We start from the raw sequence: 23,175 nt of genomic DNA on the forward strand, positions 1-23,175 counted from the left end.
TTGTGCTAAGAACTTGGTCTTGGGGGTCCTGAGCCCTGCTCCTTTCACCTTTGGCACAGAAGTGGGGAGGACTTACCTTCCGGTTTAACAGACCCATGTGTGAAGGTGAGAGGGTCCTCTCTCCCTCTGGCTTCCTCCCAGAACTCCTGTCCTGCTGTGCTCTCTGGAGAGACTATGTCCTCCATTAAAGCGAGGAGGGAGTTAATGTCCATCTGGTTTGTAGAGTCCCAGCCTGAGGCTGGGGGCGGCACCTTCAGGGCTTTAAACAGTGAGCTGATGAGACTCTGTATACCCTGCAAGAAAGCCCAGTGAGGTGAGGAAACATGAGCCACAGGCAAGGGCACACGGTACAGAGGCCAAGAACATAGGCCCCGAGCTGCATGACCCACATTTCAACTACAGCTTTGCCCCCCACCCCAGGCACGATCGGCAACCACTGAAATCTCCCTGGTGGAGCTTCAATGGACTCACTCCAGCGTCTCAGTCTACATTGCGCAAGTTACCACACACAGTAAGGGTCCTATAAAAGATAATCAAGCACCCGAGTGCAGGGAAATGTGTCTCTTCTAGCCTGGGGGGTCTACAGTACAGCACTGTCCTTAGAACCATACTGCTGCTCTATGATTCTGGGCAAGCTCAGAGAGGAGCAGACCAACTGGGCCTGTGGATCATTTACCTTCCCTAGAAGGGGCGGGACAGGAAGGGTCTTGAGGCCCGCAACCAACCTCATGCAGTTCTGACCCAGCACATAAGGTCTGGGTGGGGGTGGGGATGGAGGATATTGGTGAGGAAGGAGGGGAGGGGGGCTCCATCTACACAGCCGTAAAGAAACCATTGTCACTGCAACGTGCTACCCTTCCAAGATGGCTGCTTTAAGGTCCTGTCTGTAACCCTTCTCCATTGCTCGCTCAGTCAGGAAGCCCCAGTAAATTCATTGGTTTCTCCAGGTGAGTTTGGAGGATTCGTTCTTTGGGTTGTCCTTGTAGTCTAGGAGGAGTGTGGATTTTGTTTGTGGCTCCCGCCACGGAAAGAACTTTACCAACAGAATTTCCACAGAGGGTGGGATATCTTGCACACGATAGGTACTCAGAAAGTGTGCACATGCACGTATACATGTATCGGGTCGTCTGTATGTTTTCGGCTGGCGAATCTTGACAACTACGACTTCCAGATAACCCATACACCAGCCTGCACTCCACTCCTGCCAGGTTAGAGCGAACCTCCATTCCTACACAAGTTGAGGCTAAGAACATGCCTTGGTCAGTGTTTCAGGTGTCAGAAGTCCCTCCTCTGTGGGCTGCGGTAAGGGAGTTGGGTGAGGGGATCCCTGTTTCCGTTTCCCATTCTTCTCCATCAGGAGACGAGGTCGGGTGTTCCGAAAGATCTGGACAATCAGGAGATTGATGGGGAACATAAGAACGGAGCTCTCCAACCCGATCATCACCTCCTGCCAAGTGAACTCAATTTTGCCTGAAGGAAAAGGAGGGGAGGAGATGTCAAGTGGAGACAGATGCCCAGAGTCCAGTCCCCTCCACCCTCTTAGCAGGAGGCAGCTACCCAGTGAAGGACCAACCAAGTACAACGCCTGAGAGGTCACCCATGAGCCTTTAGATGTCCACCCTGCTCCTAAGAGGCCCTTAGCTTACTCAGACATATGGGCTAAGCCAGATAGTCCATGCTAACGTGGCGTTTACCACAAGTCTGGGCCATGTTTGCAGGGTCAGGGCTAAGGTCAGCTATGAGGCTACATGGACAAACACATCTACTTTGTCCTAGTGAAGTATCAGGGAGCTGAGGAGGCAGCTTGGTCTGTAGTGTTTCCATGCAAGCTCGGGATCTGTACCCCACCATCCTAAGCACCACTATAAAACCGTCAGGTGGGGTGGCACCTGCCTATAATCTCAGTGCTGAGAGGAGGGACAGGCAGATTACTGGGACATTTTGGCCAGCCAGTGTAGTTCAGCTCTTGAGCTTAAGTCTTCAAAAGTGAGGTGACTGGCTCCCTGGGAGCAACACCCTAGGTTGTACCCTGGTTTCTGTATGCATGAACACACATGTGTTTGCACATATGCACACAAACACTAAGTCAAGTTAGGCATGGTGGCATACACCTGTAATGGTTAGCGATACCTGGTCCACCGAGACCTTGCCTCAGAATATCAAATTAATCAAACAAAGCTAAACATCTCCTTTAGACAACAGTGGTCTTGCTGGAGCAGTGGGAGTGGTAGCCACCAGCCCCAGACACCGGAAGTAATCCCGAGATTTACCCAAGTCCATCTTCTGCTCAGCTGGGTCCTTAGGGACCCCCCAGAACATGATGCTGGTCAGCATGGTGCAGAGAAGCATCGAGAAGCAACAGGACACCCTCTGCACACGTGTGAAGCTGCTCCGAGTGGAGTTACAGAAGACTGAGTACCAGATGTGTCCATCCTGGAAGCCCGTGGAGGTTTTAGTGAAAAACAGGTGACTGTGGACAGATCAGGAGGGAGAGGTGGAGAGACATTTAGGGAAGGAAACAAATACAGAGAGGACTGGTCTCTCTCTCTCTCTCTCTCTCTCTCTCTCTCTCTTTTAAGATTTATTTATTTATTTTGTGTATGAGTACACTGTAGCTGTCTTCAGACACACCAGAAGAGGGCATCGGATCTCATTACAGATGGTTGTGAGCCACCATGTGGTTGCTGGGATTTGAACTCAGGACCTCTGGAAGAGCAGTCGGTGCTCTTAACCACTGAGCCATCTCTCCAGCCCAGGACTGGTCTCTTAAAGACAATCTGGAGTGGGGCACACCTTTAACCCCAGCACTTTGGAAGGCAGAGACAGGTGGAGCTCTGTAACTTCAAAACCAGCCTGGTCTACAGAGCTAGTTCCAGGACAGCCAGACCTGGCATACAGAGAAACCCTGTCTTGAAACAAAACAAAACAAAACAAAAAAAACCCCAAACAAACAAAACCCAACAACAACCTGGGATTCACCTGTAAAGTTTAGCATGTTTGAGGACCAGCAGGATGGTTCAGTAGGTAGACTCCCTTACTCTAAAACTATGTTTTTTTTAAAAAAGCTGGATAAGGTAACTTGTAACCCTGGGGTTCTCCTAAGGCAACATGAGAGTTGTAGACAAGAAATGCTCTCAAGTAAGCAGCAGAGACCCTGCCTAAGAAATGAGGTCAGGCTGAAGAGATGCCTCAGTGACTAAGAGCACCCACTGTGCACTGTTTCATAGTGGATAAGAGCACCCACTGTGCACTGTTTCATAGTGGATAAGAGCATCCACTGTGCGCTGTTTCATAGTGGATAAGAGCACCCACTGTGCACTGTTTCATAGTGGATAAGAGCACCCACTGTGCACTGTTTCATAGTGGATAAGAGCACCCACTGTGCGCTGTTTCATAGTGGATAAGAGCACATACTGTGCACTGTTTGTTTAAAAGGACCTAAGTTCACATCCCAGCACCCACATGATGGTAGTTAACTTCTAAGAGGTTTGACACCTTTCCTGGCCTCCAACAGGCATTACATGGACATGGTGCACAGATACATGTGCAGGCAAAACACACATGCACATAAACTCTCAAAAAACTGGAAGAACCATTTCTTAAAACGTTGCCCTCTGAGCTCTGTAGAAATGCCACATCACAAATACATACATATGCCACATGCATTCTAAAAATACTAGCAGATGGTGATTTTACTTTTGACACAGTCTCCTGTAGCACAGGCTGGTCTCACAATCGCTATTGGAGAACCACCTTGCACTCCTGACCGTCCAGCTTCCAGTCTCTTGAGTGCTGGAATTTCAAGCAGTTGCTGCCACACCCAGGGGCCCTAGGCAAGCACTGTGGTGACTTAGCAACACCCACAGTGTGTGAAAAGAGAACCACCTTGGAGTCCTGGCCTGCCATCCCTCTGCCCAGTGACCTCAAGCGAGTGACGTCATTCCTCATGCCTCGGTTCCCTTGATGTCTGGAAGGATTTAGAGTCATATTCAGCACTAACAGGTAGGTAAGCGGTCAGCATGCGTGGTATCTTTACTGAGATTTGAATTTGACAAGATAGCTATAATATTATCAGCTTAGGACCCATCACCCATGCCCCCATATTAAAGCAGATCTCTAATTCAGAAGCGCCACTGAAAGGGGATATCACCAGACCACTGAAGAGTAAGTAAATTTGCCATCCATTCTGCGCGCGCTCCTGCAAAGCCATTAGGAACACTGGGTGTGATGGAACATGGCTGTAATCCCAGTACTACGGGAGACGGAGGCAGGAAGATCAAGCGTTCGACAAAAACAAAGAAAATTACTTGACTTAAACATACTCTCCCCGAAGGGTGACCGTAATACGTTTATTATATTAAAGACAGAAGGCAGCGCATTTCCAGTAATACCATAGATGCAAAATAAGTGGCCTGGGTGATGGCTTTGGTAGAGTGTTTACTACGTGAGGACCTGGGTTCGATCCCCATCCTATGAAAATAGGTGTGGTGATGCATGCTATAATCCTAGAGTTGTGACGGCAGAGACAGACCGGAAGGTTTCTGGGACTCCCTGGCTGGCCACCCTAGTTAAAATGGCAAGTTGTAGACCAGTGAGAGACCCCTCTCTACAACCAAGGGGATGGTGACTGAAGAACGACCTCTGTCCCCGACATGTATACAAACACAACACACGCACAAAATAACGATGTATGTTGATGTGCATGCATGTAGCTATTAGCGTCTGTCCGTGGGTGTTTGCAGACCAGTGTGGAAGGAAGCACCTCGGGCGAGGGAACAGAGGAATGAAGAAACGGAAAGGAAACAAGAGCTGAAAACCCATCTGCCCTAAAACACAGAAAAGGTCCCCAAAGGGCCAGCGGCTGAATCAGAGTTTATCCTACTTAGGGTCTCCGTGGCTGGGACAAAACACCATGACCAAAAACAGCTTGGGGAGGCAAGGGTTTATTACACCTGACAGCTTAACATCCATCACCAGGGAGACAGAGACAGGAACCTGGAGGGGAGAACTGAAGGGCGGACCACGGAGGAATGAGGCTCGAGTTTGCCTCCTAAGGCATCATCAGAGGTGCAGACACACTGGCCTGCTCAGCCTTCTTTCAGTGCCCAGGACACCTCCCAGGGGTTGTGCTGCCCACACTAATCACCAATCAAGAAAAGATACCACAGGCTCTTCAACTTTGGTTCTTTCTCCCCAAATGATCCTGGGTTGTGTCCTAGTGTATACATAAAACTAGCCATCTCACCATTCAAACGACCATGGCCGCTAACGGAGAAAATAATCCTTCGACATTCATCAGGAAATACGGGTGGGGTGAATGACCCCCATCTCCTTAACCCCTGGAAAACACTTCTGGCTTTTCGGCTGCAAATCCTGCTAGAGCCCTCATTCCAGCAGGACCGTTGGGCCAGCAGCGTCACGTACTCATAGATATCCAGGCCACCGGTTGGAATGTGCTTTCGTTAGCATGCCTGGGCTCTGAGGCTACTTCCCTAAGATTAAGGAAGACGTGCAGTGCATTTGCCGAAAAAGACAGAAAGGAAGTACCTGAACTGCTTCCTGTCCTGCTCTGTGGCCACAGGAAACACCTTGTCCAGGACACAGTCTCCAACATCGATGGACAGCCACGAGTTGCAGAGGAAATACCATTTCTGGTCCACCACAGGATCATAGACCAGCACCCGACTCACATACCTGGAGAAGGGAGATACAGCTCTGAGGGTAAGAGGTGGGGGGGGGGGTAGGACTCCCTGGGACGTCACAAAGGTAAGACCTTCAGAAAGTGAACCCCCAAACAGGCACACGTGGAAAAGTGCGTAATGCTCTTCCCTTGGTGTATGGGTGACATTTGGCCTCCTGTGAGGAGGGAGGTCAGCAGAGAGAACCAGCTTAGCTTTGAAGGCAGCTGCTTGTTCTGAGAGAGGCAGCCGGATGCTGGGGGATACATTTGAAAACTCTGGACCCCTGCTGGGTACACCTAGCCATAAGCAAAAGAAGCCAGGGAAAAAGTGGGTGCTCGGGGTTGGGGATTTAGCTCAGTGGTAGAGCGCTTGCCTAGGAAGCGCAAGGCCCTGGGTTCGGTCCCCAGCTCCGGAAAAAAAAGAACCAAAAAAAAAAAAAATGGGTGTTCCAGGGCTGGAGAGATGGCTCAGCGATCAAGAGCACTGACTCCTCTTCCAGAGGTCCTGAGTTCAATTCCCAGCAACCACATGGTGGCTCACAACCATCTGTAATGGGATCTGATGCCCTCTTCTGGCGTGTCTGAAGACGGTGACAGTGTACTCACATCCATGAAATAAATAAATCTTTTTTTTTATGGGGTTGGGGATTTAGCTCAGTGGTAGAGCGCTTACCTAGGAAGCGCAAGGTCCTGGGTTCGGTCCCCAGCCCCGGAAAAAAAAAAAAAGTGTGCTCTAGCAAGCTTCTTCAAAGCCTCAGAAGAGAGAGATCTTGCTTGTCTTAGGAAGTGTGGGCTAACAGCAGTTTTCGTGTCACTGTCTAGCCAGTAGGAAGATGGCAGAGCTGCTCTTCCCTGGATGCTGAACTGCAGTTGTCACTGCGCTGTACATGTGCCCCTCATTTCCGTAAGCACAGCTCCATCAGGGATGCAAAGGCCACCTATGTCCAGGCCATGGCCCTCCTGGTGACTGACATGCAGTGACTCGGGACCTGGACATTGTGGTCCAACGTGGGACAGCTTCAGAGATCCACAAGGGTGGGCCAGGCTGTCACTGGGTTGCACCACTGTTTCGTACTTCCCTCTGCCTTTCCCAGGCCCGGCTTCCCTCTCCACTGGCTGGTACAGGGGCTCCTTCAACAGACACCTAACAGGTTCACTTCCTCTCAGTCTGCTTCCTGGGAATGCAGTGAGTTTAAGACAGTGGTAAGCTGGGTGTGGTAGCTCATACCTCTGACCCCAGCTCTCATGGGCCGAGACAAGAGACTGCCAGAAGCTCAAGGCTAGCCTAAGCTAGAGTGAGAACATCTATTAAAAGAGCTAGAACCTAAGCAGTATATGTTCTGTCTGTCTCTTTATCTCTTTCTCTCTGACCTTTGTTTTTGGTTTTTTTTTTGAGATAGGGCTTGTCTTAAATTGTCTGTCAACACAAGGAGGACCTTGAACTTCAACCTCCTGCCTCTCAAGTGCTGGGATTATGGGTGTACACTACCCAGTGTCTTTTTATTTTTTTATTTTTTTGTTTCTGAAATAAGAGTCTCTCTATGTAGCCCGGGCTACCCTGGAACTCACTATGTAGACCTTGAACTCACAGAAGTCCACCTGCCTCTGCCTCCCAGGTGTTGAGATTAAAGACGTGTCCTACCACACCTGGCATGACCAGCATTTTGGGGATAAAGTCTCATGCTCCAGCCCAGGCTATTATTCTCACTATGTACCCCAGGCTATCCCAGAACATGTTTTTTTTTTTTAAGGCTCTGCATGCTGATACCTGGGCATACTGACACTACTTGTCTGATCCACTGGTTTTGCTCTCAGGAAGCATGGTTAGGACCTTACTCTGAACGTGAAGCTATGTGTGATCTTGGACAAGTCTCGAGAAAAGCCAGGGGCAGGCCGAGTGTGGAGCACCAGGGCTGGACTTCAGCCTGCCTCCCTTCTTGTCTGGTTTGAAGGGGCCATGAGCCAGGGGCCTCTTTGACCCTGCTTGCCTCATTTGTGCCATGCAGAGCTATTCGATGTGCTCGTAGAGGTGTGTGGAAGCCAGGAAAGGAGGCGCTGACTCAGGCACTGAGGCCAGACTGGACATTGATGGTCCTAGTTGTTTACCATCTCCAAGCTCACCATGATGGCCGGTCCCCAGAGTTGTCATGCCACAGCCTGAGGCTCTGCAGTTCTCCCAGGGGGAACAGAGTGGAAAGCAGGAAGACATCGACCCCTCCTCGCTCAAACACTGCAGCATCAGAGTCTGACAGGTGGTGGGGCTCACTCTCTCCATCTGAGCCGTATAGGGTGAGAGTCACCTAGAATCCAGACACCAGGAGCCTGGGCTGTAACTCAGTAGGTGTGGCCTTTGCCCAGGCTTCAGAAGTGCTGCGCTCGATGCCAGCACTGCACGAAACTAGACACAAGCACAGATATTCACACTCACATACATACACATACATGCACACTCACATACACTTATACTCACTCTCACACTCATACACAGACACATACATCCATACAACACAGTCGTATTCACACACAAACACACACTCACACACATACACTTACACACACTCATTACTCACATTACTCACACATACACACACTCATACTCACACACATTCATACACTCCCACTGATGCTCACACATTCACACACATGCACATTCACATATACTTATACTCACTCTCACACACTCATACACAGACACATACATTCATACACACGCACACTCACATACACACACATGCACACTCACATACACTTATACTCACTCTCACACTCATACACAGACTCATACATCCATACAACACAGTCATATTCACACACAAACACACACTCACACACATACACTTACACACACTCATTACTCACACATACACACACTCATACTCACACACATTCATACACTCCCACTGATACACATTCACACACATGCTCACTCACACACACACATACACACACACACACACACACACACACACACAAGAATATTCTTTCCTCTAAAATACAAAATGGGGGCTGGAGAGATGGCTCAGCGGTTAAGAGCACCCGACTACTCTTCCAGAGGTCCTGAGTTCAATTCCCAGCAACCACATGGTGGCTCACAACCATCTGTAAAGAGACCCGATCCCCTCTTCTGGTGTGTCTGAAGTCAGCTACAGTGTACTTATATATAATAAATGAATAAAATCTTAAAAAAAAAATAAAAATAAAATACAAAATGGAAGGAGGGCACCAGCCACATAAAACCATGGAGCCAAATACACTCCAAAGTGACAGCCACCTCTGCATCAGGGCAGACACACCCACCAAGCACAGGTACCTTTGAAGATGTGGCTGCCCCTCGTCGATGTCCGGTGTAGACTGTCACCAGGTAGTGGTACTGGGCAAAGGGATCATTATCCTCCAGAACTATGACTTTTGCCTGGACAGAAGGACAGAGTTAGCGGGGACCCTACTCAGTGAGCTCACCCACCACCCAGCAGCTAAGGATGAGTTGGTCACCCATGACAACTAACATACAAGAGCAAAACTGCGTTCATTATAATCCGATCCAGTGAGAACTGTCCTTTACGAAAGCAGGACTCCAAGAAAAATGCCAGCAAAAGTAAGGAAGCATCAAGCGCTTTCATTATTGACAGTGAACTGTGGGGTCACGTTGGAAATGGGCATTAAACCGAGAATGTTCGGTGTCAGGTATGGTGAGCCAACTGTTTATCCAGCAGATCTGTTCCCCAGGAAATTCAGAAGGGATGAGATGTTTGGATGTTTTAGCGAAAGCGTCAAGTGACTTGACTTAGCTGGGGGCTGCGGTGACCTCTGGGTCACGCTGCCCTGCTCTCCCTCCCTTGAAAGTTTTACATCAGCTTCTGAGGCACTGCTTTCAAGGATGCGGAGTCATCTCTGTCACAGACATACTCTTTGGGGGCAGCTGAGAGTCAATGACCCATCTGTGAACTCTCTGGGTGTGATCAAGACCTGTGCATCTCATCTCAGCTCGGGCAGATCTCTTCCAGGACTGGAGAGCTGTCGTTGCCGTCTAAACATCCTGCCAGGTCCCCAGGGGCTCACCCTAAAAGTTCCTCTTAGAGCACACCCACAGCCTTAACTCCATTGTAGAGACTGCCTTCTGGGAACCAGCCTGTAGCATTTAAGGCATATTACATAAATCATATGTATTATATATAATGGGGTGTTTCTTTTTTGAGACAAGGTCTCACTATGTAGGCTTGACTGGCCTGCGGTTCTCTATGTAGACCAGCCTGACCTTGAACTCATAGAAATCCATACATCTCAGCCTCCTGAGTGCTGAGATTAAGTGTGTGTGTGTGTGTGTGTGTGTGTGTGTGTGTGTGTGACATTGTACACCTGGCCATGGTATCCAAAGAGGCCAGAATAGTGCATTAGATCCCCTGGAACTGGGGTTACAAGTGATTGTGAGCTTCCTGACGTGGGTTCTAGGAATGGACTTTGAGCTTAGTCCATGGGTAACATCAGTGTGTGGCATTTTGTTATTGGTTTTATCTGTTTATGTGTTTTGTGTGCATGTGTGTAGGAATGTGCATGCATGTGAATCCTCTGGAACTAGAGTTAATGGATTTAGGGATGGCTGTGAGTCACCACGTGGGTGCTCAGACTGAACCCAGGTCCTCTGCAAGAGCAACAAGTGCTCTTAATCACGGAACCATCTCTCAAGCCCTGTTTTTGGGGTTTTGTCTTTGCTGTTAATTTTTTAGACAAGGTCTCATTATGTACCCCTGGCCGGCCCAAAACACACTGTGTAGACCAGACTTGCCTTCAACTCAGAGATCCTCCTGCCTCTGCCTCCAGATGCTGGGAATAGAGCTTTGCTCCACTATCCCAGGCCTAGCAGTATGTGCTCTTAACTGCCGAACTATCCCTCCAGCCCCAACCCGAGCCATTTAGATATCAAAGTTCCGTCTCAGGGAAGAGTCAAAGACGGCAGTGGGACTGCTGAATGGCCCCTTATGTCATTTAATTCTGTGATATATCCTTAGTGATGGATAGGGGGGAGGAGGGAGTGACAGACAGCCTCGAGCTCTCCCACACCGAGTCCTCACACTCACTCACTCGTTCCCTCAGTCGTTCACGAACATACATGGGGTGGTGCCTGCATGTGGTGAATATTTAGTTGGTGACTGACAGCACAGCTCCCTGATGATTTGATGAAAAGGGATGTTCTGTAAATGCATAGGCTGAGGGGCCAACTCGACAAAAATGACCCCAGGGGTTAAGGTCTAGACTACCTCAATTGGTCTCTCCACAGACCCCTAGCCTCTGGCCTTTACAGCCCCTGCTCCTCTCGTCTCAGGAACCCAGCACCTCACCTTGGCCTGATCCTGTATGTCTTTTCTCCTGGCCCAGATCACTACCAGCACGTAGACCATGCAGAGGCAGCCCACTGTGGTAACCACCACGGGGTTGTCCTCAAAGGTAGCGAAGAGCTCGGCAGTCTGGTGGACGTCGATGGCATTGGGCATCACCAGGAACGTGCTTCCGAAGAAGGTGAGGTGGTTGCAAAGGCAGTGTGTCTGGGAGGTGGTGGTTCGTGGGCCCACCTGCAAACCCCGAAGAGACCGTGTTTGGGAAATGTATCTGCTTCAGCCCAGGGAAGAAAAACGCTGAACACCTCAGTGTGGGCACCACACAGTCAGCCTTTCGGATCCAGGGATTTAGCCAACCTCTGGTCATAATTATGTTTAGGGCTGGAGATGTAACTTGGTTGGTAGAGAGCTTGCCTAGAATGCATGAAGCCCTGGGTTGGATCAACATCGCATAAAATGGATGTGGTCTATAATCCCAGAATCAGAAGGTAGGAGGGTTGGGCATTTAACGTCACTCCCTGGTACATATTCAAGGCTAACCTGGGCTACACAAACTCTGGCTGACTGGCTATCTAGGCCAGAGGCATCAAATCCGCCTGGAGCTGGAGTTACAAGTGCTTGTGAGCTGTTGATGTGCATGCTGGGAACGGAGCCTGGCTTCTCTGTGAAAGCAGCGAGGGTGGAGTCCACAGTCCCAGAACCCAAATGGATTGAGAAAGGTGGACCTGCTCACATGCCAGTAAGTCCAGCCTCAGAAGGGGGAGACAGGATCCCTAGGGAAAGCCTGAGCCTAGCCATGTCAGCAAGCTGTGGGTGTGACTGAGACAGCGTGACTCGCTGAATGAGGAGGAAAACGGAAGATGATTCCTAGCATCAGCTTCTGGCCTACATACACATGGGTGCACATGTGTGTGCATGCACCCACATTCAAAAATGCATGTATTGGGGTTGGGGATTTAGCTCAGCGGTAGAGCGCTTGCCTAGCACGCACAAGGCCCTGGGTTCGGTCCCCAGCTCCGAAAAAAAGAAAAAAGAAAAAAAAATGCATGTATACACACAACGAAAAATGAAACTTCACTTTCAGAGAGCAGTATTTACTTTCATTGTGTTATCAAACCCTAACCTCCCCAGTAATACTCTTTCTTCATTTCCTTCCTTCCTTCCTTCCTTCCTTCCTTGTCTTGTCTTCCTTCTTCCTTTTTTCTTTCTTTTTTCCTTCTTTCTTTCTTCCTTTCTTCTCTTTCTTTCTTTCTTCCCTTCCCTCCTTCCTTTCTTTCTTCCTTCCTTTCTCTTTCCTTCTTCTTTCTTTGCTTTTTTCTTTTTTTCTCTTTCTTCCCTTCCCTTTCCTTCCTTCCTTCCTTTCTTTCTTTCTCTTTCTTTTTTCTTTTTTTTTTTTTGGTTCTTTTTTTCGGAGCTGGGGACCGAACCCAGGGCCTTGCGCTTCCTAGGCAAGTGCTCTACCACTGAGCTAAGTCCCCAACCCCTTTCTCTTTCTTTCTTTTCGATTTTTTTGTTTAATCTGCTTGCCAAGCACTAGGATCAAAGGTGCGCACTACCACACTGGGCTTCTGACACAGGGTCTTTCATTGTCCTGGAGCTTACCATGGAGGCTAAACAGTTTGGTCAGAGAGCCCCAGGGAGCTGCTTGACTCTCTCTGCATCTCCACAAGAGATGCCTGGCACTTTCCCATATAACCCAGGACCCGTGCTTACAATGCAAGCACTTTTCAATCGGCCCACCGCTCCAACCCCAGGGGCCTATTTTAAACGGCATCACAAACATCAGAGAGTTCACTTCTGTACTGAGAGTCTTAGGTTTGGCTGAGTGAATCCTGTGCCTTCTCCCTGCCACCACCCTGATCCTGTCCCATCTTATAGACAGAGATGCCCTTTACAACAGAGGATTTAACACAATGGTTCCCTTTAGGATGGCTGTGAGTCACCACATGGGTGCTCAGACTGAACCCAGGTCCTCTGCAAGAGCAACAAGTGCTCTTAATCACGGAACCATCTCTCAAGCCCCACTTTTGGGCTTTTGTCTTTGCTGTTAATTTTTTAGACGAGGTCTCATTATGTACCCCTGGCCGGCCCAAAACACACTGTGTAGACCAGACTTGCCTTCAACTCAGAGATCCTCCTGCCTCTGCCTCCAGATGCTGGGAATAGAGCTTTGCTCCACTATCCCAGGCCCAGCAGTGTGTGCTCTTAACTGCCGAGCTATCCCTCCAGCCCCACCCTGAGCTATTTAGATATCAAAGTTCCCTCTCAGGGAAGAGTCAAAGACGGCAGTGGGAGCCCACTCTGTATGTTAGGCATTGTGCAAAGTCGCTTGCACCCCTGAGCCCCACTCAGCTTGACCCAGTTTTAGGATGTTAAAGCTCAGAGAGGTGGGGCAACTTGCCCAAGTTCATCCAGCGAGTATAGACTAAACTCAACTCTATTTGATGGTAGACTGAACCCTAGGGTGCAGGGGCATCCCACGTTAGCCATATAAGGTAGCTTTGGGGAGTGGGTACTCTGGGAAGTCACTTCCTGCCCAGGCCTGTTCCTGAGTTGCAAAGGCTGGTACCCAGAGTGTGGGCACCTTCTATCTCAGGAACGTCTTTGTGCCATTCCTGTCCCTGAATCTTGAGTGTGGCAACCAGAAGCCAGGGTGGAGATTGACCAGGAAGCTTTGCCTACAGCTGGTACAGCCCAGAAGGGGCTCACCCTTAGCGTCCTCCTTCCATAGCTATAGGATGACACGGCTGTTGGTCTGTGTCCTCAGCAAGGCTTCTAATCTGATGGTTTTCTCACCTATCTACCCCCACCACCGGGTAGACTGACAGGGTGAACAGTTGATCCGTAAAGGAAAGGCAATGCCACACTCATAGATGCAGAGAGGAAGAGGGATAAACTTGGATTCTCCATGGAGGCAGCTGATCTTGGTAGGTAACAGGAGGCAATGGGAAGGGCTCCCAGGAGAGGATTGTGGAGTAGGAGGTCAGAAGGTGTTGGGGGGAGGGGGAGGGCTACTGGAGCTTTCTAGATAGAAATAAGTAAGGAGAGGTGCAGCCCATGTGACTCAAGATTGGGACAATTTGGTCCTATCTAGAGAGTACTCTGGTGGCTTCAAAGCCAAAGTCTCCCTGCAGGACACTGTCCCATGGGCCTCAACCCTGTGATGCAGAGTGGATAAAAATCTGATCACAATAAGGCCATCCTGAACCTTGACAGTTGGGGAAGCTGTCACGGTGCTGATTTGGCCAAGGGCAGACCTGGCTCTGAGGCAGCTCTCCTGGAGCCATATGAAGCACTGATGAGCTAATGCTGGGAAAGGTGAACTCGGGACACAGCTGAGGTCATTTTCTGGGAAGTGGCACCCTGGCCTGCCATGCCCCCCACACACACACACACTGGGGAACCTTCTGAATCCTGTGTGTTCATATTCAGTGATCCTGAACTTCTGGCTCCTGAGATGGGCTCAGGAAAGAGGTTGGGGACCACACTGCCAAGCAGGGCGAAGCAGGGAGCGTGCACCAGAGTTTATAGCAGGAAATCTGACCTAGTCAGAGCCATGACGTTTTCTCAAGGAAAATGGGCTTAGCTGAGGGAAAGGAGGGCGTTCCTGAGCACAGGAATGGTGTACGCAGAGCACCTTGGAGAAGCAGAGACGAGAGACACTGTACCAGAGTAGACACACTCACCAAGCCTCCCCAGCCTGTTCTTTGTGCCCTTACCCGGCACCCAGAGTTGTCCCAGGTCCCCTGGGCTTCATCCCAGAAGACACAATGTGCCAGGAAGGTGGTAATGCCAACTGTGAGGTTCCTGTCAGAGGTAGACTCCAGATCGTCCTTGGGGACCACCCTTAAATAGTAGATTCCTTCTCCAAAGGGCAGGTCCTCTGGGTATAGGATCCATGTGGGAAGATCACCTGCAGGAAACAAGGCTCTGGTGTCATTGACACTTGGGGACACCAAGATGATATGGCAGGGCTGTAGGTACAGAGGCAGCCCCACTACCCCAGGAGTAGCCTTGCTCAGTGTGCAGGGGCACGTCAGGACATGAAGGGCTCGCGTCCTTACCAGCTATGTGGTATCAGGCTGGTTTCTGAGTGTCTATCCTCTTTTGTTTGATTTGTACTTTTGAAGCAGAATCTTATGTGGACCAGGCTGGCCTCAAACTTGCTCTGTAGCTAAGGTTGGCTCTACTGGCCCTACTGGTCCTCCCGCCTTAGTCTTCCGAGTGCTGGGATTGCTCTGCACCTGGCTAGACCCTGTCTGCTCATATCTGGGACATGCAGACCTCTGCAGCTGGCCTTGGAAAGTTATTTATAGACTCACCTGCATCTCCATGGCATGTAATAAATGCTTATCTAACGGGGGGCAAATAACACCGATAACATCAGCCCATGAAGGCTGCTGAAGGTGGGCAGTTTGGTCTTTGTTTTTTCATTAAATAATTGCATATGTGTGTGTGTGTGTGTGTGTGTGCATGTGTGTGTGTGCCTCTGTATGTGCGTATATGTGTGTGTGCGTGCCTGTGTGGCATATGTGTGGTGTGTGTGTGCCTGTGTGTGCATGCATGCGTGTGTGTTTGTGGTGTGTGTGCCTCTGTGTGTGTGTGTGTGTGCCCATGTGTGCATATGTGGAGACAGAAGGCTGACCCTGGACACCTCCCTCAATGTTTTTCCACCTTATTTCATGCTTTAAAAAGATTTATTCTTATTATTTTAATTATATGCACTTGGTATGTGAATGCGGGTATGTGTGGGTGCCCACAGAGGCCAGAGGCACGGATCCTCCTTTAGCTGGAGTTACAAGGGGGATTGTGAGCTACCCAGCATGAAGGATGGGAAGCAAGTGCACTGTGTCCTCTTAACTGCAGAGCCATCTTTCCAGCTCTGGTTTTTTGGTTGGTTGGTTTTCTGTTTTTCATTTTTGAGACAAGTTCTTACCCTAAAACCTGCAACCTCACAGACTCGGCTAGGCTAGCTGCCAGTAAACCCCAGAACGCTCTTGCCTCTGACTCTTCCCCACCCAGGATTGGGACCACAGGCATGGGCTGTTTATGTGGTTTCTGAGGAAGGACCTCTGGTCCTCATACTTGAACGACTGAGGCATCTCCCCAGCCTTCTTCTTTGGTTTTTCTTTGACACCTTAGTTTGAAGCTGGACATGCCTGGGAAGTCACTCAAGAAAATAGCGCAGGAGTCTACCTGCGTCGGCCACAGCAGGCAGGCGTGTTTGGGCATCATAGCTGGTCTCATTGGGATGGTAGCCATAGCCCAGGCTGAGTGTGAGTGCGACTCCAGGTCCCCAGTGCAGCTGGATCCCCAGAGCTGCATCCCCTGCTGTCACATTCACTGACAGAGCGTCACCGGTGGCCAAGCTCAGCGTATTTGGCTTGATGCGTGTTGAAATCCGGGGCAGCAAGATCTGTTTTCAGAGACAAAGAATTCCAGCCAGGCAGCAGATGGGCAGGGAAAGTGATGTATGTCCAAAGCCCCAAGGTGTCGGTGTGGAAGAGCTGATGTGGACAGGAAGATCTCGCCTGGGTGGGGAGTGAGGTGTCTCTCCACCTTCCTGTGGTCCTAGGTTTCTGGCCCATTCCTCCCCTCACCCCAACCTCTCCCTGTGCCATTAACAACAGTCAATGTCCCCCCTTAACCCTTCACCCCACCTGCTTCCCTCTGAGGCCCCCTGTGACTCCACCGGGCCCCTTGATAATCTAGACTCCTTAACTGCACCTCCCTGCCAAGTCCCTGGTGGCACATTCACAAGTGCCACAGGCGACCGTGGGGACATCCCTACAAACAGTCATTGAGGAGAAATGGTAGATGACTAGAAACAAGTCAGAGGCTCTTAAAAGAGTCTTAAGTGCCCATTGCACACGATATGTAAGCTTGACTTTAGAGGGAATCTAACGGCGTTTGGGGGGCTGCATCGTGAACTCTGGAAATGAACATTTGGTCTGTGCGATGATTAGAGTTCCACACAACGGAGTTATGTCCCCAGGGGAACTTGTCACATAGCAAAGATGCCTGAATGGCCAGATATGCACATTTTGAGTTGAATACAATGTTTCGTTAGTGTGAGGGAGACACTGAGCAGTTTCTCTCTCTCTAACCTTTGTTCTCAGAACTGGCCCATCTGATCCCAAAGCAAGCTGAAGAGAAGGCCGAGTGCCACCCGACTGCTGCTAACAGCACAGTGCTTACCTCGATATTCTGTGACAGGTTCTTCACTGGGATGGGACGGCCACTGGAGCTGGTCAGCCGAAGTCCACCGACAGTTCCGCTGACTTCAAAGTGGCTTCGGGAAGGGAAGGGGTTCTGTGAGAAACTCATCATCTGAAAGCCAAGAGCAAGAAGCACTGATGAGGGTCGGGGTGTGCCAACAGGCCCCTGGGTGAACAATTAGATCTGAGACTGGTAACTGGCCCTTGCTCTATAGGGTAGATGCAGGGCCCTGCCTTTAACTGAAGGCACTTTCCAGAGATGCGGTCTCAAAGGGCTGGCTCCAGGAATCATCGAGGCTTACTCCCCCCAGAATTGATATAATCAGATCTCCACATTTTCAGTTTTATGTCTGTGGACTTAACTAAATGTGAACTGAAAACATTTGGAAAAAAAGTGTGTTTGTGCTGATGGGTACTGATTTTTTTTTCTTGCCATTCTCCTAAGTAACATATTAGCATTAACTACTTACCTAGCATTTATATTGTATCAAGACCGCTACAAGCAATCCAGACTTGATTTAAAGCATATGTAGAGTATAGCTGAGCATGGTGGCAGTGCCTTTAACCCCAGCCCCCAGAAGGCAGAAATAGGCAGAGTTCATAGGCAGAACTCTGTGAGTTCAAGACCAATTTGGTTTACATAGTGAATTCTGGGCCAGCCAAGACTACATCGCAAGTCCTTTCTTCCTTCCCCATCTACTCTGTGCACATATGTCTCTGTATGTATATGTATGTGTATATATGCATATGTGAAACTGGGCATAGGTTTTATGTGGCCGCTATACCGTATTCTATAAAGGACTGAGCGGTCACAGATTTGAAACTCATGTTCATAGGCATCCTAAAGCCAACCCCATAGGTAGCAGGGATAGCAAGAGGTGTCGAAGAAAAAGACGTCGGTCTATTTTCTCTAGCATTCAGGGAAATCAGATGTGCCTTAATCCAGGAGGGAAGGGGCCCTGGTCTTTTTAATGTCTTAGTTATAGTCAGAAACCTGGAGAGCTTCACTATCAGCTCATGAAGCCAAGGTGCTGGAGGGCCCTTGTGACCTGCTGGAAATAGAATAACAGACTTGGGTGTCCAGAGCTGTGGTGTCTGAGTCCCACTTCTGCTCCTGGCTATGACTCTGGTGAAGATATTGAACCTGACTGTAATGAATGGGGCCACAGCAAATGCAAGCCCCAGCGCTTTGCGCATGATAAAGGCCATCTCCGAGGCTGCATTGCTGGATTACCCTTATGTCCACAGGCTCTTGGCTGTCCTCCGTGGGGCAGAGGAAGGTGGTGGCAGGCAGGATGAAGATCACAGAGTCCGCGGCAGTAGTGTGCACCGAAGAGCCTTGCCAACTCCTTGGCTGTATTCTGAGCACAGGATGAGAATAGGAAGACAAGAAGATGTGTTTGAGGAAGAACCCCCACTGTGTGCTTGGAAGAGGACGGGGTTCCACTCTATTTTCAGAGATGACTGTATTTGTGTTTTGCAACTTCTGTGCTTCAAATAGAAGCAGCATCAGAAGCTGCTGGTGCCCCTTTGTGGATCAGAGGTCCATGAACAAGCTCGTACCAGAATTGCTTAGAACTGACTCTCAGTCCCTGGTATAGGTCAGTACTTAACAGATGGCTGGCTAATCTCTTCTCCAAGCTTCTCTCCCCTACCTGCCTTGATCTTTGATACCATGGGCTTTCAGCCCCACTTTTTCTGGCCTTTGTCCTTGTCCCATCTGATGAGACCAGGGACCTGTTTTCAGAGTTGGATACTGCTTATGCAATCTGCCACTGGGACCCAAGAGAGCCACCATAGTCTGAAGAGACAAGGACCAGGGCTGAGTGAGGAAGACTCCACTCTGTCTATGGGGCAGGGAGTAGCATTGAGGTGTGTGTTTGATCCCTCTAGGTTGGATATGATCTTCACCGTCTCATATCAAAGTAGCTGTGATCAGTTAACGCCCCTAAGACTGGGCCTGTTAACATTCCACTCTGGAAGGACAAGAAAGCTCACAAGGCTTGTGGGCCCCAGGGAGCACACAGGCTCCTCCTGCCCATATATAAGCAGGTAATAATTATTGACAAGTGGGGCTCTTTTCTTCAGTCTCATAACCACCCACCCATAAGTTCCCCTATGCCTGTAACTAACGTCAGTTAGAAGACTTAGGTGGAACTCTTTCTACATTCTGTTGTTTTCCTCTATATATGGGTGAATTAAAATAGCCATCAGGCTACCCATGGTAGCTCTTGGGCCTATAAAACCCAGCACTGAGGCAGGGGAAGAGTGATTACTGCAATTCTGAGACCAGCCAGGTCTCTATAAATAATCCCAGGGCAGTCACAGCTACTCAGTAAGACCTGCTCTCAACAAATAAATACGTAACTACGGCAGAGTAACTTCCCTGGGAAACACACACAACAGAAAGTATCTTGAAGCTCCAGTCAGCGCTCACTAACACAAACCTTCCTGGGAAAGCTCAGACAAGTGTATCTGGGATTGCCACAGGCTCTCTATAACAGGCTAGCCAGGGCTACCCATGACAAAATGAGAATCATGTGTGTGAGGAGGTGGTTCCCGCCCTCATTAACCCCCTTAACCGCACAGCTCAGGTGATTCTAACACTGCCTTTATCCCTCCATAGTTCTCTTTCTGTCCCGTACAAACACCTACCATGGTGGAAAGACTCCACTACACCCATGTACCAGACTCAGGTCCCAGAACTTCTCCCGCCCTGAGACTGGCCTCTGGGCCCTGCCTTGGGAAGCTCGGGATGTGGGTTAGGGCATCAGCTTTCTTGGGCATGCATAATGGAGCTCAGTACCTGTCTGTGTACACAGAGACGGAGGAGGTGGCCAAGATGGCGGGAAGGCCTCCTGGCAATGTCCCCAGCAGGAGGGCACTCTGCAAACGGTCTACCACCTGAAGCAGCTGGGCCACAATGTGAGCCTGGAAAGAAAGCAGAACTCTACTGGGGACTGTCATCATGGTCCCCTTGGCTGCTGTCCCCAGGTTAGTGTGGGACACTTAGCAGGGACTAGGAGGTGATAGACAAAGACAGCCATGCGGGTCATAGGCAAAGCAGGCATCTACAAGAAGTCCAGAAGCCGACTCTTGTGGACTCTTCCACCCTCACAGCAGCTCCACAAATCAAGCCCTTCCCCTCTCCTTGGTGGAAGAGGAGAGGAGAAAATAGAGAAAGGAGGTGACTTAGGAAAGTCACCTATTGGTGAGATGAACCGAGGCTCTCAGAAAATCTGGCTTCAGGATCCATATGAAGAGCCAGTGTGCTGTGTGGCTGTGCTGTGTGGCTGTGCTATGTGGCTGTGCTGTGTGGCTGTGCTGTGTGGCTGTGCTGTGTGGCTGTGCTGTGGGTTCATAGGCGTGGCTGAGGTCTTGCTCCAGCAGAGGTAAGAGCCATAGGCAAGATTCAGCTCCCTGCCCCATCCAAACCCCCAAGTCAGACATTAGAGGGGAAACATGGTTGGGGTAAGACAATTGAACTGAACCTGACAACCCGAGTTCCATCCCAGGGACTCATGTGCACACGAACAGAATGTGGACACCTCATCCCCCACGGTGGAAGGAGAGAATCAATTCCATGGCATGACCTCTGACCTCATGCATGCTGTGGCTTGTGTGGCCCAGAATAAATCAATGTTTAGAAATGTTTTGACACGTGCTCATGATGACAAACAAGGCTAGGGTAAGGACCTAGCTGAGGACAGAATAGGGTTGTGTGTGTGTGTGTGTGTGTGTGTGTGTGTGTGTGTGTGTATGACTTGTGTGTATAGCCGTCTGTGTATTTGTGTCTATGCAGATCCATGACTGTACGCAAGGTGTCATTGCATGTATGCATGTGTCTGAGAATGTACATGCGAGTCAGTGTGAGCACCAGCGTGAAAATGTGAGTGTGTATGAGTGAATCTGGGTGTCGACCTGAGGGCATGTGTTTAAGTATGCATGAGTGCACATGGGCAAGTTGATGTGTTACTGAAACTACCCACTGCTTTGTTGTGTGTGAATGTAAGTCATTGTTTGTGTGTGTGTGCTTGAGGGTACGAAGCACGTGGATTTGGGGGCTTCCAGGGATGTGCATGGGCACGTGGCCATGTGCCTGTGTGACTGTGCATATGTAGTTGTGAAGCGTGTGTATGTGTGGGTGTGCAAGGATGAGCATGGGAGTGTGTGTGTAGTATGTGAATGTACGGACACATGTAAGACATCTTTGCAGGCTGGAGAGAGGGCTCAGCAATTAAAAGCATTGACTGCTCTTCCAGAGGTCAAATCCCACAACCACGTGGTGGCTCACAACTATCTGTAATGGGATCTGATGCCCTCTTCTGGTGTGTCTGAAGACAGCTACAGTGTACTCTATACACATAAAATAAAATACATCTTTAAAAAAAAAGACATCTTTACATGTGTCTGTCCTTCAGGTGGTGGTGGTGGTGGTGGTGGTGATGGTGGTGATGGTGGTAGTTTTGGGTAGGAAAGGTAGCCCATTGGATAGAAGACTGTGGAACAGCTACTGTATTTGGCATTGTGGCTCTGCCATGATGCTATCCTGAGAAACAGTACTCTCAAGGCCCTCTAGTGACTCTCGGGTGACACCTGTACCTCATTTCTTTCTCTGGGTGGCCAACTCCTAAAGATACTCCGTGATTTGGTTACAAGAGCCAGGACATTGCCCAAACTTGCCAAGTGGTTCCTATAACCCGTCCAGTGGACAGCTGATGGGATGAGGCAGAATCCCTTCCGGTACAGATGAGGAGAGGAGTCTTAGGGCAGTTGGGTGCCTTAGCTCCCAAGAGACAGGTGGGATTCACTAAGTGCAGGACCCCTGTTCCGTGTGCTATCCACACTTGCTTTCTAGAGCCTTCCTTCCCGCCTCCAAGAAGCACTGTAACCTTTACCCCGATTCCCCCGTCTGTAGATTGGCGTGAGGAATCCTAGTGACCCTGGCATGAGATGGGTGTGCAGCACGGCCCAGCACGGACGAGGCCTGCATCTGGTCCAGGGCACTCACCTGGCTGCTGTTGGCCTCTGCAGGCTCATCTGATCCGTGGCTGAGGGAAGCTTTCAGAACACTCCCCACAGCCTCGAACATGGCTCTCGTGGCTTCCTGGCGTCTCTGATCCTTGGGATGAACCTTGGCTGCCAACAGGGCTTCAGTGTTACGCTGCAGAGCCTGGCTGGCCTCCCACTGTGATCACCCAAAGAAGAAAAACCAGGTGAGCCCCTGCCAGGGATGGGTCATTCAGAGCATAAGTATATTGGAGGGGTGCACGGGACGGCCCGAGCCAGGGAAGAGAAAGACCAGAGCCTGACGAAAGCAGTCTGACTTAAACCTGGCTCCTTTCTCCTTACCAGAGTTGAAGTTCTTCTGGGAGAGTAGCCTGGTGTGCCTCTGAATCTTTCCCAGAGTACTGTGCACAATGTCCTGCACACAGCAGACATTTGGTAATATTTACTGACTAGGGGGATGCGGTATGGATGCAAGGAGAATGGATGGAGGCTGGCTGGAGGACAGATAAACGATAGACATAAGCACATCAGGTGGACAATAGATGGATGGAGGATCCATGAAATGGGTACAGGACAAATGGAGAATGGGGGGATTTATGGATGGATGGGTGGATTGATGGATGGATGGATGGGTGGATTGATGGATGGATGGATGGATGGGTGGGTGGATGGATGGATAGACGGATTGGTAGATGGATGGGTGGGTGGGCGGGTAAATGGATGGCAGGTAGTTGGACAAAACACTCATCACAATTTTGTAATTTTATATGTGTTTGTGAAATTATTTGTTTAATGTCTAGGCGCCCCGATAGCCTCGAAGTACCATTAGGGCAGGTCCATGTGTGAAGGAGTTCAATACCTGTGCACAGGCATTCCAGAAGCCCTTGTAGAACGAGTAAGTTAGTGAAAGCACAAGTCACAGAAGGGGGCATGG

General features: G+C 49.8%; 1 protein-coding gene across 1 annotated transcript in view; it reads right to left on the reverse strand.

The window, feature by feature from the left end:
• The window catches only part of Pkd1l2 (polycystin 1 like 2), an 86,974-nt gene that overhangs the window by 28,758 nt on the left and 35,041 nt on the right, over positions 1-23,175 (reverse strand). Inside the window, exons 18-30 of the mRNA XM_039098121.2 lie at positions 22,243-22,419; positions 20,038-20,162; positions 18,466-18,592; positions 17,212-17,343; positions 16,210-16,429; positions 14,733-14,926; positions 11,017-11,247; positions 8,991-9,092; positions 7,802-7,980; positions 5,548-5,694; positions 2,271-2,470; positions 1,256-1,470; positions 77-293 (exon numbers count right to left, since the gene is read on the reverse strand). Coding sequence (XP_038954049.1) covers positions 77-293; positions 1,256-1,470; positions 2,271-2,470; positions 5,548-5,694; positions 7,802-7,980; positions 8,991-9,092; positions 11,017-11,247; positions 14,733-14,926; positions 16,210-16,429; positions 17,212-17,343; positions 18,466-18,592; positions 20,038-20,162; positions 22,243-22,419 — 2,266 coding nt within the window. The remainder of the gene's footprint in view (positions 1-76; positions 294-1,255; positions 1,471-2,270; positions 2,471-5,547; positions 5,695-7,801; positions 7,981-8,990; positions 9,093-11,016; positions 11,248-14,732; positions 14,927-16,209; positions 16,430-17,211; positions 17,344-18,465; positions 18,593-20,037; positions 20,163-22,242; positions 22,420-23,175) is intronic.

Source organism: Rattus norvegicus, chromosome 19 (genome assembly GCF_036323735.1).
Source record: "Rattus norvegicus strain BN/NHsdMcwi chromosome 19, GRCr8, whole genome shotgun sequence".
NCBI lineage: Eukaryota > Metazoa > Chordata > Mammalia > Rodentia > Muridae > Rattus > Rattus norvegicus.